This window comes from Aphis gossypii, chromosome 3 (assembly GCF_020184175.1).
Source record: "Aphis gossypii isolate Hap1 chromosome 3, ASM2018417v2, whole genome shotgun sequence".
Lineage (NCBI taxonomy): Eukaryota > Metazoa > Arthropoda > Insecta > Hemiptera > Aphididae > Aphis > Aphis gossypii.
Genome location: NC_065532.1, coordinates 37640337 through 37656102, shown reverse-complemented (window position 1 = coordinate 37656102; position 15766 = coordinate 37640337). Strand labels below are relative to the sequence as shown.

General features: G+C 25.9%; 2 protein-coding genes across 11 annotated transcripts in view; one reads left to right on the top strand and one right to left on the bottom strand.

Annotated features, from left to right (window-relative positions):
• Positions 1–1814: 1814 nt before the first annotated feature.
• On the top strand, positions 1815–8709 carry LOC114127606 (maltase 2-like). Its single transcript, XM_027991896.2, has 11 exons — positions 1815–1954; positions 2052–2150; positions 2668–2847; positions 2944–3101; positions 3338–3463; positions 3535–3776; positions 5247–5442; positions 5941–6196; positions 6294–6489; positions 6872–7015; positions 7572–8709. Exons 1-11 carry the CDS (start codon positions 1897–1899, stop codon positions 7639–7641), a joined length of 1725 nt encoding a protein of 574 aa, XP_027847697.2. The 5' UTR covers positions 1815–1896; the 3' UTR covers positions 7642–8709.
• A 348-nt stretch (positions 8710–9057) lies between these two features.
• Positions 9058–15766, bottom strand: part of LOC114127604 (regulating synaptic membrane exocytosis protein 2) — a 31296-nt gene continuing 24587 nt past the window's right edge. For all 10 annotated transcript variants that reach the window (XM_027991885.2, XM_027991891.2, XM_027991886.2 and 7 more), the window contains 4 exons: positions 13190–13392; positions 12873–13012; positions 11956–12096; positions 9058–9289 (listed from right to left, as the gene is read on the bottom strand). In XM_027991885.2, the coding sequence (XP_027847686.2) occupies positions 9287–9289; positions 11956–12096; positions 12873–13012; positions 13190–13392 (487 nt within the window). In that variant the 3' untranslated portion in view covers positions 9058–9286. The remainder of the gene's footprint in view (positions 9290–11955; positions 12097–12872; positions 13013–13189; positions 13393–15766) is intronic.

The window sequence follows — 15766 nt, the reverse complement described above, 5'->3', positions numbered from 1 at the left end:
GTAGTTTATGATGGAACTATAAAAACTAAAACATAAATAAAAAACAATTATTTTTCATAGATATTTTTAACTCAAATTTAAAAAAAAATTATTTATTTAAAAGATAAATGACGTTGGTTTAAATTAAATTTAAATAGTTTTAAATTATAACTTAGTTATAGGTAGTCGAAAATATTATTTGTGAAAACTTAAAACTTTCATGTAAATTATAATAATATAATTATGAAATGTAATACCTATATGCAAAGATACTTTTTATTAATTTTGAGGTATTATCTATTCATACTCTTTTACGAAATTTACAGAAAGATTTTATTAAGTGTTGAGTTATATATGTATATAATATTAATAATAAAATAAAAGCAATAGTCTTGGAAAAATTTATTCAAAAATTCATATTTTTAAATATACTTAGTGATATAGAATATAACACTCCACGCGTCTCCTCTCATAATCGTCTCTCGTATGCAATTATATACCTAGTATACATTGATTTAAAATTTATAACATCCATAATAGTAATCCACTCGACACCTAATATATAGCAGAGTGGTACCTGCCTACCTTTTTTTTACTTTATCATTAAAATACAAGGAAATCATTGCCTAATAAATCAAATTTAAATTCAAAAAATGTATATAAAATTCTAACTGCGATACGTAAACCTGTACCATCACCATCTATTGTACGATTTATATTTGATATGGGACTTAAAAAAAATTAAAAAAATCTATAACACACTATTCCTGTATACTTTTTTGGATAATAAATTTATATTATAAAACTTAAAAATGTGTTAATAAATGTTACGTGAGAAATATAAGTGATGAATTGTTTTTTAGAAATAGATTATTAGTAAGTTTTAAGTCAGGACTGATGTTTCTTTCAATCAAGGATTTCGAAAAAAACAGGTCTGAATTGCTTATTGATATTTCATATTTTTTATCGTATTTATTTATAGTTTTTTGTCATGCCCAGCCCAGGTATTGAAAAAATCATAGAGTTAGAGTCAACTCGCTAAAAAATACACCAGTATTGGATTAATTATTACTGGCTTCAGGGAAAGATATACTAGGATACTAGTTAATTACGTACAATTACATATCAATAATCGAGGTGTTATGCCCTTGTATAATAATCATCACACAATTTATTAAGTTATATACTTATATGTATATACTTGTGTGTAATATATAATAGGAAGTAGGAACTAGGTATGTATGTGCCCATTACGAGTTGTTTTAAGTTTAATTATATATTACAATTGTAATTAAATTCTTACCGTGGTGTTTTTGATGTTAATTGATCCTTAGAGAACATGTCCAGGTAAAACTAGCCTTGACGCATCCTTGTCAGTTTTTTGAAACTCAATAAGAAATCTGAACACGCAATCGAATATGATTTATGGTTGTGTAACACATTAATGGTTATCCAAACATAAAGATTTACACAAAACCGACCTAATATTGATCTGTATTATATACCATCATAATACCATATATATATATATATATAGAAATGAGATTTTAAATCTCAACTAAATGGAAAACAATTCACTCGCGAACTACTTACTCATAAATTATTTATATAATTTGGTTATGAAAACTAAATACTTAAAGTGTTTACCGTTTGGTCAACCAGTCATTATTTTCGCGTTGGATACGTAACTCTATTTGAACACAAATACATGATTTTTGACCGATGTCAAGCTGCATGTATGCGCCACTTACCTCTTGTCATTCCATTTTGTCTATTATGGTATGACAGCTTAGTGAATAATTAAATCGGTTCCTACCTAATATTTTTTGCGCACTTATAAGGTCAAGGGCAAAATTATTTAACAGTACAAATACCCAAAAATTCACGCACTAGTCGTCAGACGGTTGCCCAAACACTATGATGTACCTTTGTTACATTTTCGTCTTAATAACAATAGCATTAAATACAAATGCTGGTAAGTAATTTTTTAGTTTAAAATTAAATATCAATTTTTAACTTTATCTATAAAATATACTGTAAGTACAATTATCACTATTACTTGATTTCTCTAGAACCTGCAAATTTGGACTGGTGGCAGACCAGTGTCATTTACCAAGTGTACCCAAGATCGTTTAAAGACAGCAATGGTGATGGAGTTGGAGACCTGAAAGGTAATTGTATAAATCTACAATAATTAGTTAATAGGTAATCAGCAAAAATTTTTTTTAAATTTTCAATATTCAAATAACGTATTATTATATCAAACATTTTATATAAAATCAAATTAAATCAATAAGAAATATTTTTTAAATTCAAAAGTAAGTTGATTAAATATTTATGTAAAATTATCTGAAAATAGAGCATAGATACATTTATAAACAATAACTTAAGAAGTAATACAAAAAGTTTTGACTATATTCAAAACCCGGTCAAGAAAACCATTAAACAATATATAACAATAATTCCTATTTTATATATCAAGGTAATAGTAATGTAAAAAATAGAAATAAATATTTTACTTTGTACCAATACGTATATGGCATATATTTTAGAGTAATTGTTTTATTTTATATTATATTTAGTATATTATAATACTGTTTTTTTTTATTTTTCATAAACGCAAACAAAAAATATAAGTTAAAATTCAAGCAAATGATCAAACATGTTATATTGTATTTTATTGTATAGGTATAGAAGAAATGGCTGAACATTTCTATGAAACAGGTATTGGAGCTATATGGTTGTCCCCAATATTCAAATCTCCCCTGGCTGATTTCGGTTACGACATTTCCGATTTTGTAAGCATCGACAGTACTTATGGAACAATGGAAGACTTTTTATCACTTCAGATGAAACTTAAATCGTTTGGTATATTTTATTTACATATGAAAAAAAATCATAAATACTAAGTAGTAGGTGTACGATATTATACAATTATAAATCGCGTTGGTCACTTAATTTCAGGCGTTCGTGTTCTATTGGATTTTGTGCCCAACCATTCAAGTGACGAACATGAGTGGTTTCAAAAATCAGTCAAAAGAATCGATCCATACACCGAATACTACGTGTGGTTAGACGGAAAATTAGACGAAAATGGTAACAGAATACCTCCAAATAATTGGGTGAGTCAAATTAACTTAACGATAAATAAATTTAAAGTTATATGGTGCTTATTATTGCATTGCATATTTTTGCGTGTGGTGGTTCAAAATATTAAATTTCTATACTACATCACTACTAAAATATTTTCAACGAATTTAACTTTGTCTAATTCGAATTGTTTATTTGGCCAACGTTGAAATCCTTATATTGTTCATATATTATAATCTACAATTATACTATAAATATCTTCTTCAAGCGAAACTATTTTGACGGAAGTGCTTGGGAGTGGTCGCCTGAAAGAGGACAATATTATTTGCATCAGTTTACGGTTAAACAGCCAGATTTAAATTACAACTCTCCTGCTGTATTAGAAGAAATGAAGGTACTCTCTATTAAATTATTATATCCCTATTTTCTAGTTAGACTCCTAAACATTCGATTTTTTTTTTTTAGAACGTACTTAGATTTTGGCTGGATATCGGCATCGATGGATTCCGCATAGACGCTTTGCCATTCATAGTAGAAGACATCACATTTAAAGACGAACCAATGATTAATCCAAATGTCAAGGATGATAATTACACATATTTCTTGCTAGATCATACGTTATCTAGGGATCAACTAGGTACATATAAAGTTGTCGAAGAATTTAGAGCAGTCTTAGACGAGTATTCTAACCGTGACGGAAACACAAGGTATTAAGACAAAAAATGTATTCATTTATAATACTGGTATCTTTAAGGATATTTTACTACATATTTATATTATATATTACAATTAGTGGTTTATTTTTCTATTAGTAAGACTGTAGGATAATATTATTTTATACAACATTACTAGTTGTTAATAACTTATAAGTTAATATAATAGAAGTGCAGTTGAAATATTTAAAAAGGTTAGTGCTATTAATGCTTAAAGATTAATCTAAATATTTTGAAATTCTATTATCTTTAGAAAAGTTGATAATTTAAGAAAAAATGGAATTTTTAAAATTCCTAATGTTTCTAACAAAATAACAAAAATCATTATTTAACTCTTATAATTATTCTTGTCTATTTAATTTTTACCCGCCAAAAAACCAACTAGATCTAATTTTCTAAAGTACCCTAAAAATTAATAATAAAATCATTTGTACTGCTCCAAAAGGCGATGATATACAACAAATAATATACGTACCTAGTATCATGAACACATTAATATATTATAAAACTTGTATATAAATAATATATTATAGATCTAAAATATCCTGTCACTTTTTTATTTATTTTATTTTAGCGTTTCCATGATTAGCTCAAAAATTTAAACAGATCATAGTATAACTATACACCAAACAAATTATAATATATTTATATTATTTTATCAGATACATTGTATTTTAAAGTCTCTTACATTAAATAATTTACCTCATTCTACTAGTGTTTATGATTCTGTAATTAAAAAAAAAAAAACAGTAGGTTTATAATATATAGTATACATTAGTAAAACGAATTGTTATTTATTACTTCTACTTTAAATATTTTGAACAAAAACTTCGTCATGGGAAAATAACATACAAACGTATAATTTAGTAAAATAAAGATTCCTTTAAACCACCAAAAAAAAATGATAATAATAATAATATCGGTTTATATACATAGATTAAATAAATTAAACGTGTGAATGAAAATGTAAATAAAAACTTAATTTATTGAGTAAATGATTAAAAGTTAAAAGTATCTCCTAATGGAGGTATTTTTTATGTTTAACTAATATTACATTCAACGACTTGAGAACATAACATAAAGTTAGTTTATTCAATTAATAATAAACCATAACTATCTTGGTAAATTTTTCTTTATGTTGTATCAACTTTACATGACGAATAAAACAAAAAAATGATTACTATATAACTATAGTACCTATTCCAATATCATTCTATGTGACATTATCCAAATAAGTGAACTGTAATATTATGCCGATATTTTAATTTGGATCTGATTAATTAACGAATTAAATTTTTCGTAATCACGTCTTTTAACTTATAATAAGACTTTATTTTGACAAAGCCACATTTGAATTAAAACATTTTACTGGAGAAGTTAAACTTAAATCTGATCTATTTTAATACTTTATATTAATATAATATTTTTCTATGAGGACGGCTACACTTTTTAGTATTTTTTTAGACTGATGTTAGTGGAAGCTTACGCGTCCATAAATTACACGATGATGTACTACAGCCAGCAGACACCCAGGGCTCATATGCCGTTCAATTTCAACTTTATCACATACTTGAATAAAACTTCGTCGGCCGTTGATATAAAGAATACGATCAATCTGTGGTTGGACAACATGCCTCCTGGTCAATGGGCCAACTGGGTGGTGAGTAACGACCAATACCTAATGATAATTAAATATATATAGTTTAATTTAATGAAGTGATTGCAAAATTAATTTAAACGACACCCCTTCCCCTGTAGGCCTTATTGCTGTATTAAAACTGTTTTTAATAATAATTGTAGTTTTAAAAGTCTCAGTGCAGCATACGTATTCAGACTACCGATGTTTTCCGAGGAGGAAAATGGGTGAGGAACCCATATGTATAATTGAATATTTTGTAAAATATTTGGTATCATTTTTTATCATTCGTCAATTTAAAATATGGTGTAAAGTTAAAAAAATTAACAGTCCAATATGATCATTAGATTTTTAATAATAACCAAAATAAATTGACGAAACAAAAAAATATTTAAAAAAAATTAATTACCCACCCTTTCACCGCTCAACCGATGAGTATACTGTGTATAGTACCTTTCTGTAGTAGATACGTGAGAAGCAAAATTAATTTTAAAAAAAATAAATAAATAAATAACTGTTTAGATAGGGAACCATGATAACAAACGAGTGGCTTCAAGATTCGGTCAGGACATGGTTGACCCGATGAACACGCTGGCGACGATGTTACCAGGCACGGCGATCACTTACAATGGAGAGGAAATCGGTATGGCTGACGGTACCATAAGGTGGGATCAGACGGTTGACCCGTTCGGTAAGAACGGCGGTAAGGACAAGTACGAGCTGAACTCGAGAGATCCGTTTAGGACACCGTTCCATTGGAACGATTGGCAGAACGCCGGTGAGTACGTGTGGTCGGATCTCGTACGACATTTTTTTTTTCATTTTCCTCACATACACGGACGCAACAAATAAAATCAAATTAATTGCGTTCAAAGGGTTTTCGACGTCTCAACGCACATGGCTTCCCGTGAACAGCAACCATTGGTATCTCAATTTAGCCTTTCAAAAGGTGTGCTTAAGAAGCCACTATCAGACGTACAAAACGCTGTTGAAACTCCGCTCGTATCCGACGATAGCACAAGGAAATCTCACCATGCACACGCCATCAGATTGGATTTTGATTTTAACTAGGTACAGTGTTTTGTTGCAGTCGTTGTTTTTTATGGACTCGAGCAAAATCGCTTTAACTTTAAATGTTTCAAACAGAATTCATCACATTTGTAGGCGTTTTTGAGATGAATAACCACGTTATAATAACAACTATTATAATAGGTCAATTTATGTTTAGATAATGAGTTCTCATCTGCTTGTTTAATTACGAGAGTTTTCAATACAGAATATAGGATACAAATTGTGACAATATTGTTCTGTTTTAATTAGCGATTTGTTACTTAAAATTTATATTTATTTTGTTTAACAATGAGACAATGTGTCACTGTGGATAATTATTTTTGTCATGATGTTTAGGAATATTGTTAAAAGTAGTGTCAAGCGTGAATTTTTTTTTTTTCAGACAATTGGAAGGCCACGAGACCTTCTACATTGTTTTGAACGTAGGGACGGAACAAGAAGCAATTATTTTAAATGAACACTTTAAGGACATACCGCTTCATATGATTGTCCGTGCTTCGAGCATAAATGCATGGCACTCAGAAAAGTAAGTTGATAATACAAATAGAATTTAAATTAAAAAATTATGTTTTTATTTTATATTTAGCATTGATACTTCTTAATAAATGCATTCGTTCGTATAAGTCACACTAAAAATAAAAATTAAAATCCGAGACAATTCCACTTAAAACATTTTAATATTATATTTGTAAAAAAAATAAGTATGTTATTTATTAAGTAAACTAAAACTGTTTGGATAGTTCGCGTTTTAACCTTTATGACCAATATAGCCTAAGTTAATAGTTAATAGTAAAACTTCATTTTATAAACGTAAAGTTAACCTCACAAATTATATATCTCTATTATTATATTTCTGTGATATTCAATTAACTTTTGTGTGATTTAATTTAAAAAAAAATGTATATACTTATACTTCTATCATTAAAATAGTAAGTAGGTACTATAGAAGATAAGTGACTATGATAATAACTTATGCAGGTTTACTTTGTGGGTACCTATTTTAAAAACGATATCGCTATTGTGACCAATTTATAAATTAATAATTATTATTAATATTTTAATTATTTATATTTTTGTTTTAGTGATTACATTGATACAACAAAACCATTACCAATGCGACCCAAATCATCACTAGTGTTATCATATTTATAAAACTTTGACCCAAAGTATATATTGTATACACTTCCATATTGTATTATGATGTAATAAAATTACGAATGTTGCTTATGATCCCACTTAAAGATAAAATACTATTACCACTTAATAGAGTCGTTTCCATATTTTAATTATTATTATAAATATTTTTGTATTTTCGAACTTTAAATTAAATATAAATTTAAAAAAAAAACACAAAAAATTGTTTTCGATTAAGTTATTTTTAGTAGATTACCATTGTAATGCTATTCCTAGGTATTATTTAATATTGATAAAATCTTTGATGATTTAAATAACTTAGTCTTTTGTTTTCAAAAAAAAAAAAAAAATGTATTACAGTTAGACAAGATATCTTAATATACTGAGTATTGGCACATTTTTACTAGTGGATATTGTAACGTAGTCGGGGAAACCTTGATAATTGGTATTATATTAGTTATCCAGAAAAGGTTTTCTTTTCTTTATGGATGAGTTTTCCATAGCTGAGGGTTAGAGGCGTTAAAGGACTGTGTATGGGGTTTTTAACAATAATAAAACAGATGGTTTATAAATCAATAATAATTATAATACTTAAAATAATACTTAACTATTTTGGAAGATGGCTGTTCATTAATAAGTGTATTGTTGAATTCGGTCGTGTTGATGGTTAGTTTCGAACTGCATACTGCGTATCATATTATATTAAGTAATAATTCAGACATGTCGTAAAGTATTGAGTGTGTATATTTTGTATTGATCAATCATATAGTACGGAGGTGGCCAACTTGCGACTTGCGAGCTGCATGTGACATTTTTTCATTATCAGATGTGGCTCGGCATCTTATTTATAAAATCAAAATTTACTTTTTATTATAATGAATTTTAATTTTTTTAGTAAGCATTTATATAAATTTATCAATCATATAAAATGTTTTTTATAATTATTTTGGCTCTTGGCATGGCATGATTGTATTTTTGTCCATGTGGCTCGCGAACACGTTCACATTGGCTACGTCTGATATAGTATGTTAATTGTATAATAGATATATAGTGAATAATAAATATTACAATATTTTTTTTTCTTTTTATTAGTGTAGTTCCATACAACCACACGAAAATATGACAATAGTTTTTATGTCATACAGTCATACACTCTTCTTAAATTACAAATTATTTTATATAGATTATTATTTATTATATATCCACATAACTTTTGTAGATGAACGGAAAGGTCAAATATATTCCACTTGAATGAGATTTATGCTAAGGAAACAAAGGGTTAAATTAATATAATGTTTTAATAAATAATGCACTGTTTATTTTAAGGTTTTTCCATTAATTATCAATTAAACAGTTAAAAACAGGTTTTTTCATTATAACTATATAGGAATGTATAGACATAATAAGAAAGTTTTAATGTTACAAAACACATAATTCCATAATAAATAATTTATTTACAAGTAATATTGTATTCGCTTTTATTTACAAATAATTTTTTTTAGAATATTGAGAATATAAATTAGAGTTGCGTTAAAAAATACTCCAATGCATAACTGTGACTTGACATTAAACAATGAATACTTTTAAGTGGAATTAAAAACAAAAAAATGTTGTCTGCATGCAACCACCAAAGAAGAAACCCAATAGAATGAAGCAACAAAACTCACTGAAACATAAATTAAACACAAACGAAGAAAAAACATTAAGACAGGTAACAAAAAAAAAGAAACAAAAATGCAATTAAAATATTTGTATACATAAAACATTCATCAATAATACCATATAGGCGCAACTTGGGGGATGCTTTGAAGTACTTTACATCCCTAAATGTATAACAACAGCCAATAATACATTCTCGAATTGATAACATACTTAAATACTTAAACTGTTTTTTTTTTTTAATATTCTCAAACGGATTAAATCATTTTTATTATTTTATATTCTATACATTTTTTCTATTATATTCTAATAGCTATTTATTGTTATTTTTAATCTATATGTCTAACCTGTATTGATATTATACCATTGTTGGTTTTTATTTTATTTTAATTTTTACGTTTACAATCAGTACTATTTCCAAAACCAAGATTAGGGACTGTGAAGAGTATGTAAAAATGTAGGCAAAAGAGTCAGTTTTTCATAAATAAATCAGGAAAATTTAAAAATAAAATAAACCCAAATTGCACCTTTGTCAATTAATATGATTAAGTAGGTAACATAACATTTATCAGGTTATTTAATATTACCAACCATCGCAATCAGTTTTTTCAAGGATCATTAATCTGTTGGTTAAAAATTATTATAAATTTAAATGACTTAAAAATTTTAATTTTAACATAATAATTATTTAAAATGTGAATCTTGAAATAAATGGATGAGTAATTTTTATCATAATATTAAACAACTCAAAAAACATGCACTTGTAATATTATATCAACGAACAAAATTATAAAACGTTTTGATAATGTTGTAGGTAACTAAAAAAAAATAAATAAAAACAACCCATTGTCGTATATACTATTTTAAGTGTTTCAATAATCTTAGGTACTTAAGTTACTTTTAAAAAATAACAAAATATTTAGACTATTTATATAATGTTATAAAGATGTTAAAAATTGAAGTTATCAATACAAATCACCCTTAGTTATAAATTAGATTATTATAATAATATAATGTTTAAAATCAGTGCAATTTTATTTTTAGTCGGATAGATTATAAAAAGTGTACAAGCTCTACATATGAATGATTTCTGTTTATAGTTGCTAGTTAAGTAACCAATTGTTTTAGGCATGAATTTATGATATTTAAGTTGGGATTAGTTACATTTTAAAAAATATTCTAAATTGAGTTATTTTTTCCGATTAATAACATAAATATTAAGTTATTAAGGAAATTATTTTAAATTATTTCATAATTTAATTCTTTTCAAATCAAAAAATTCAAAAGTTTATTTCATTTAGAACAAAATTGTAAAAAAAGTATTTATGGCAAATTGAACGAAGATTTTACAAACATTTTACTTTGGCAGTTTTTTGTATTTTTCTCGAATTTCATTGCGGTTTTGACAATCACAGATTGATAAACGAGTTCAATTTTTATAATATAAAATAACAATTTGACATTTTTAAAGCTCGAATAAGTTTACTTTTTAATTTAAAAAAAAACTCATTATTATAAATAATCGCTAACTCGTTTACACTGTGAATCTAAATTTGAAATTTTAAAGCTATTTAATCCTAAATTATAATGGCCATTCACGAGTTTTACTAATCACTATTTAAAATTTTATATATTCTATAATTTATTATATATTAATTTGTACATTCGCACCACACATCACCTACAGGTAATGTTATTGTATTTGTAACGTAAAACTAATTCAAGCGTTATATAATTGGTAAATTATATGTATGATTTCAAAGCTAGAATATTATGTAGTTATTAGATAAATAGTGCAATTACTTGTAATAAAAAAAAAAACAGCATTATAAATGAGCAGTAAATAATGAACAAAATTATAAGTATTAATATGTATAGAAACCAGTCCGACTTTGGTACCCTGTGAAGCGGAATATCAAACAAAAAATTATAATTTAATAGCGCCTCAGTTCGGCTTGATAATACGATTTAAATTTTAAAGCAATCAAAAAAATCAAATTAAAGTTTTTTGAAAAGAAGGAAAAATAATGAAATGTGTAACTTATGTATAATTTATGTAACATTTGAATTTTAAACAGTTCACAACAATAATTAAAACTAACAAATAAATATAAAATACTTGCCATTAAAATGGTAAATTAAATACCATGCATGACACACATATCATTCATAAGGGCCTCATATAGCTTATCCTGAAGTATAGTTCCGTCGAAGACTACGGATTAATATACATAAAATATCACTATAATAGGATGATGATTAATTAATATAGTAACATACGCATGCAAAACATTACTACGACATAACAACATGATCGACGGGAACGATAAAACCGAAGCCTCGTGGATGTTGATTATAAAAAAAAAAAAACTTCCTACCGAAAACTAGAACTTATAGAGAAAACTTATATATAAATATGTATCTATTATATAATACTAAGTAAGTGAATAGTTATTTTAATATTTTCGTCTTGTGGACTTCTATGTATTTTAATGTGTAATTAATAACTGTTTTTATACAACACTAAAAATACAAACTACATTTTTTTTTTTTAATAATTACTTAAAAAATATTATACAACTACGGTGGTTCACGGAGCTATTAATTTGATATTACGGTCTACCATGGATACAATGACGGAAACGAATTCCGAAATCTTTCATTAACACTAACCAACGACGACGATCCGAACAGCCTGTACCATTCCGTCAAAGATGTTCCGGGACTCGTAGTTATGCTGTCCATATAAATTACGGCCACTCCCATAAATACTTTTCTTCCTTTTTCACGTCCATAATCACCCCACACTGACACCTACGAAATAATTAAGTATAATTTTTAGATGGGTTTACATAGATGTATTAGTGTATAATATGTTTATAAAAAATGTGTTGTGTTGATATAATTTATTAATGTGATATTTTTATGTTACTTTATGTTACTTTAAAAAAATACTGTCATAGATGGCACTTTTACCCAAATCGCGAAATAGTCTAATTCCACTCAAATTAAAACGAGAACTTTTTAACTTTTAAACCAATTTTTAGTTGGTAAAAATTTGGTATCTTTTTAATTCAGTATATTTTGAATTAACTCACAACTAACTTTTAATTGTAGAGACAACATCTTTATTTTAGTATCGTTGTTACTTATAATTTTATACGCATACCTACTTAATTATATGATACGTTTTTGAATAATTATATTCATTTTTTTTTTTATTTTATATTATAAATAATATTAATATTTTTTGTTCTTACAAGCATAATATATTCAAAAATTTAAATTTATTTAATAATAAAAACATTTGATTTATTAGAAGAAATACATTAACATAACTAACATAAATTTATAGTGTTTATTAGAAAGAGTACTTATAAAAAATATTTAAAACTCAAAAAAAATTAAGATTTATTTTATTTTGTAGATATATTTTGTTCATAGATCAACTATTAATAATTTACTGTTTGGTTAAAAATGTAAGCACGACAGATAGATTCCTATGGCTATTGAAACAGTTACATTATTCAAAAATTGTTTAAGCAATTAAAAAATTGAACTTATAGTAATGAAATTTTAAAAAAACATACCTGGATTATACAACCGGCAGGGGAACTTTTAAATTTGAGCATTTCCATGTACTTGGGTTGCAAGCTCTCTTTAATTGTTTTTGTACGATGTTTTTCCACACATTTTTTGCCTTTTACGAGATATACTTTAACGTATGTATCTATTAAAATATATAATTTTTTTAATGTAACACATAATATTCAAATATCTATATTAAAAATAAATGAAAAAAACTCAAAGAAATTGGTATTTAAATTAAATTATTACTATTTTTAAAATACATTTTTAATTACTTTCTAATCCAATATAAATAAATATGCTTCTTATATTTTAATACCTGGAAGCTTTGTTTTCGTTTCTTTAACATTAATTAGATCCTTGGCTTCGAAAACAGTGACTTCCATAAAGTTAACGAAAAAATTGAATCCGATTTTAACGTCACCTCGATATGGAGTCCCCAATATTTGTCGACTAACTTTTTGTCCTGGTCCAAGTTTACCAATAAACGTAGTCACTTCCCCCTCAGTGGACTGACCGGCGCTAAAACGACGAATGAAAAAAGGTTAAATTTTACAACAGCATTAATTAGTATAAACGATATCGATCTAAACGAAGGTTAAACTACCTTAGAAAAAATAATACTACAAAATATTCACGACCGTTTGAAGAAAGATAGATTATTGGCATAGATCGCCATAGTGCTTGAAGAAATTGATAGTCACGTGAAGACCAAACATGAGAATAGTATATATTAAATAATTATTGTAATGACAAGTAATTACCATTAAAGCATTTTGTACCCTAGAATATAACTTACCTTACCTTATTTATTATTATTCTTGCATTTTGTTTTCAAAAATATCCAAAAATTGATACATTGTATGCAATAAGGAGTGTAAAATGTATTAAATTTGAATTTACAACTTGAAATATAATTCCGTTGAAATCTAAATCTATCTGCATTTAGAAAACTAATACTGATGGCCGACTCAACATTTTTTTCTTTGGATAGTATGAACCATTTATTATTTTAGGTGTTGAACCGTAAATAAAATTCATTATATCTAATACATTCCCCTGCATACTATGTATCATTAAAAAATGCATTATACATTTTTTTTGTAGCCACCATAATATACAATATACATTATATTATAAAATTATGTTTCGGATTTAAAATATGTCATAAAAATAATAACATCAATATTTACATGTGAAATATCTTTAAAGATATACTTGAAACATAAGTTTTCAGTGATAGGGTGGCGATTTGGAAAACTTTACATTGTGAAGTATGTATAACTTATCTATAATTGTTACCCATTAATATTATTATCACTTGATACTTGTTTCATTTGTCTGAACAGCGTTGTATGTCTTTTTCTATTTAATATAATATTATGTTGCTAAAAGTAATTAGAAAAATATTTATTTACAAACTCATGCTCGTGCAAATGTAAACTTTCTATGAATATCAATAACTAACAATGCAAAGCTTTAAATAATGGTAACACGTGCTGCTAATGATGAAACATTGATTCCTACGAATGTACTACTCACCATAGTTTATTGAACTGTTTATTTACATGGTTGAAAAGAAACGTTCAAATTGGAAATCATTTTCCAAATTTAAATCTTTTTAACACAAATTAAGAATTAAATGTTTTACACATTAAGATAATATAACAATAGTCAATTAGTATAACATAAAAGTCCACTTTATGTCTCATTAAAATGTATTATATCAAGTACTTTGAAGACATTTTAAAATAAACACAAACCGTAACATTATTTTATTTACACAAGAACACAAAACCGTTTATTTTATAAATTATATAAATTTATTATAACACAAACAATTAAATTAGTATGTCATCTGCATACCAATTTTTAAGTAATTATTAGTATAGGAATATAAAATGCATTAATAAAAATGTGCATTTAATTGAACACTTAAGTTTTCCAACTATGGTGTTTAAAATATAAATAGGATCCATTTTAAATTTATAAACATCGAAATACATCAGTTTATCAATTATACTAATAAAAGTAAGCTAAGTGTTGTTTAATAAGAAACGTATGCAAAAAAATATGTATATTTATTTCTCTGATTGAATAGATATTATATCTATGATATTATTGATTATTAATAGTGTAAATACAAAAATGTTATACTTGTCCATAAATAATGTAATTTAGACACGTTTGTATTGTAGTTAAATAATATCGTATAACATAAAATTCAAATAAAATTATTACTCCAACCAGTCTTCTAACCTACTTAATGAAATTTCAAATGATGTATGTAATGCATTATATAAACTATAATATTCAATAAATACATTTAATAAGAACCTATAAAATTATTGTACAATACTTTGTAAATTATGCAGATATTCTAAATTAATATTATATAAGTATCGAAGACTTTTCTTCAAACAAGTATATTAGATTAAACAAAAATATTATATTGATTATGTGTTGTACAAGTATCAATGTAACGTATTTAAGTACATCGATTGATCATAAACAACGAAGAAGGTTAAAGCATTTATCTTAAGCTTGGTAACTATTATGAATTTAAGTGAAAATATTGGTGCAATAATTTAAATTCTACTCAGTTTGAAATATATTAAAACATAAATGATTACTAATTTATTTTTATACTTGAATGACTTGAATATTAAATATAAGCCCACTGATGAATAAGTATTTAAACAAAAATAGTTTACTGCTAAGTAGCAATGAGATTTCAGCATAAAATTATACCATATTTAAATGCAGGATCTCATAAGTATACTAAGGAATAAAATAGAATATCATATTATAAAATTATAACATTCTGAATGTTACTATATTGGTTTTAACGCAATTACTGTCCTTTAATCTAAATGGCATGGAACTTCATTTTAAT

What these genes read in the sequence shown, in the direction of transcription:
- LOC114127606 (XM_027991896.2), top strand. Translation starts at nt 1,897, where the DNA reads ATGATGTACCTTTGTTACATTTTCGTCTTAATAACAATAGCATTAAAT. An exon ending in AACCGTGACGGAAACACAAG is followed by an intron (nt 3,777 to 5,246) that starts GTATTAAGACAA and finishes GTATTTTTTTAG; the next exon opens with ACTGATGTTAGTGGAAGCTT. An exon ending in TGGATTTTGATTTTAACTAG is followed by an intron (nt 6,490 to 6,871) that starts GTACAGTGTTTT and finishes TTTTTTTTTCAG; the next exon opens with ACAATTGGAAGGCCACGAGA.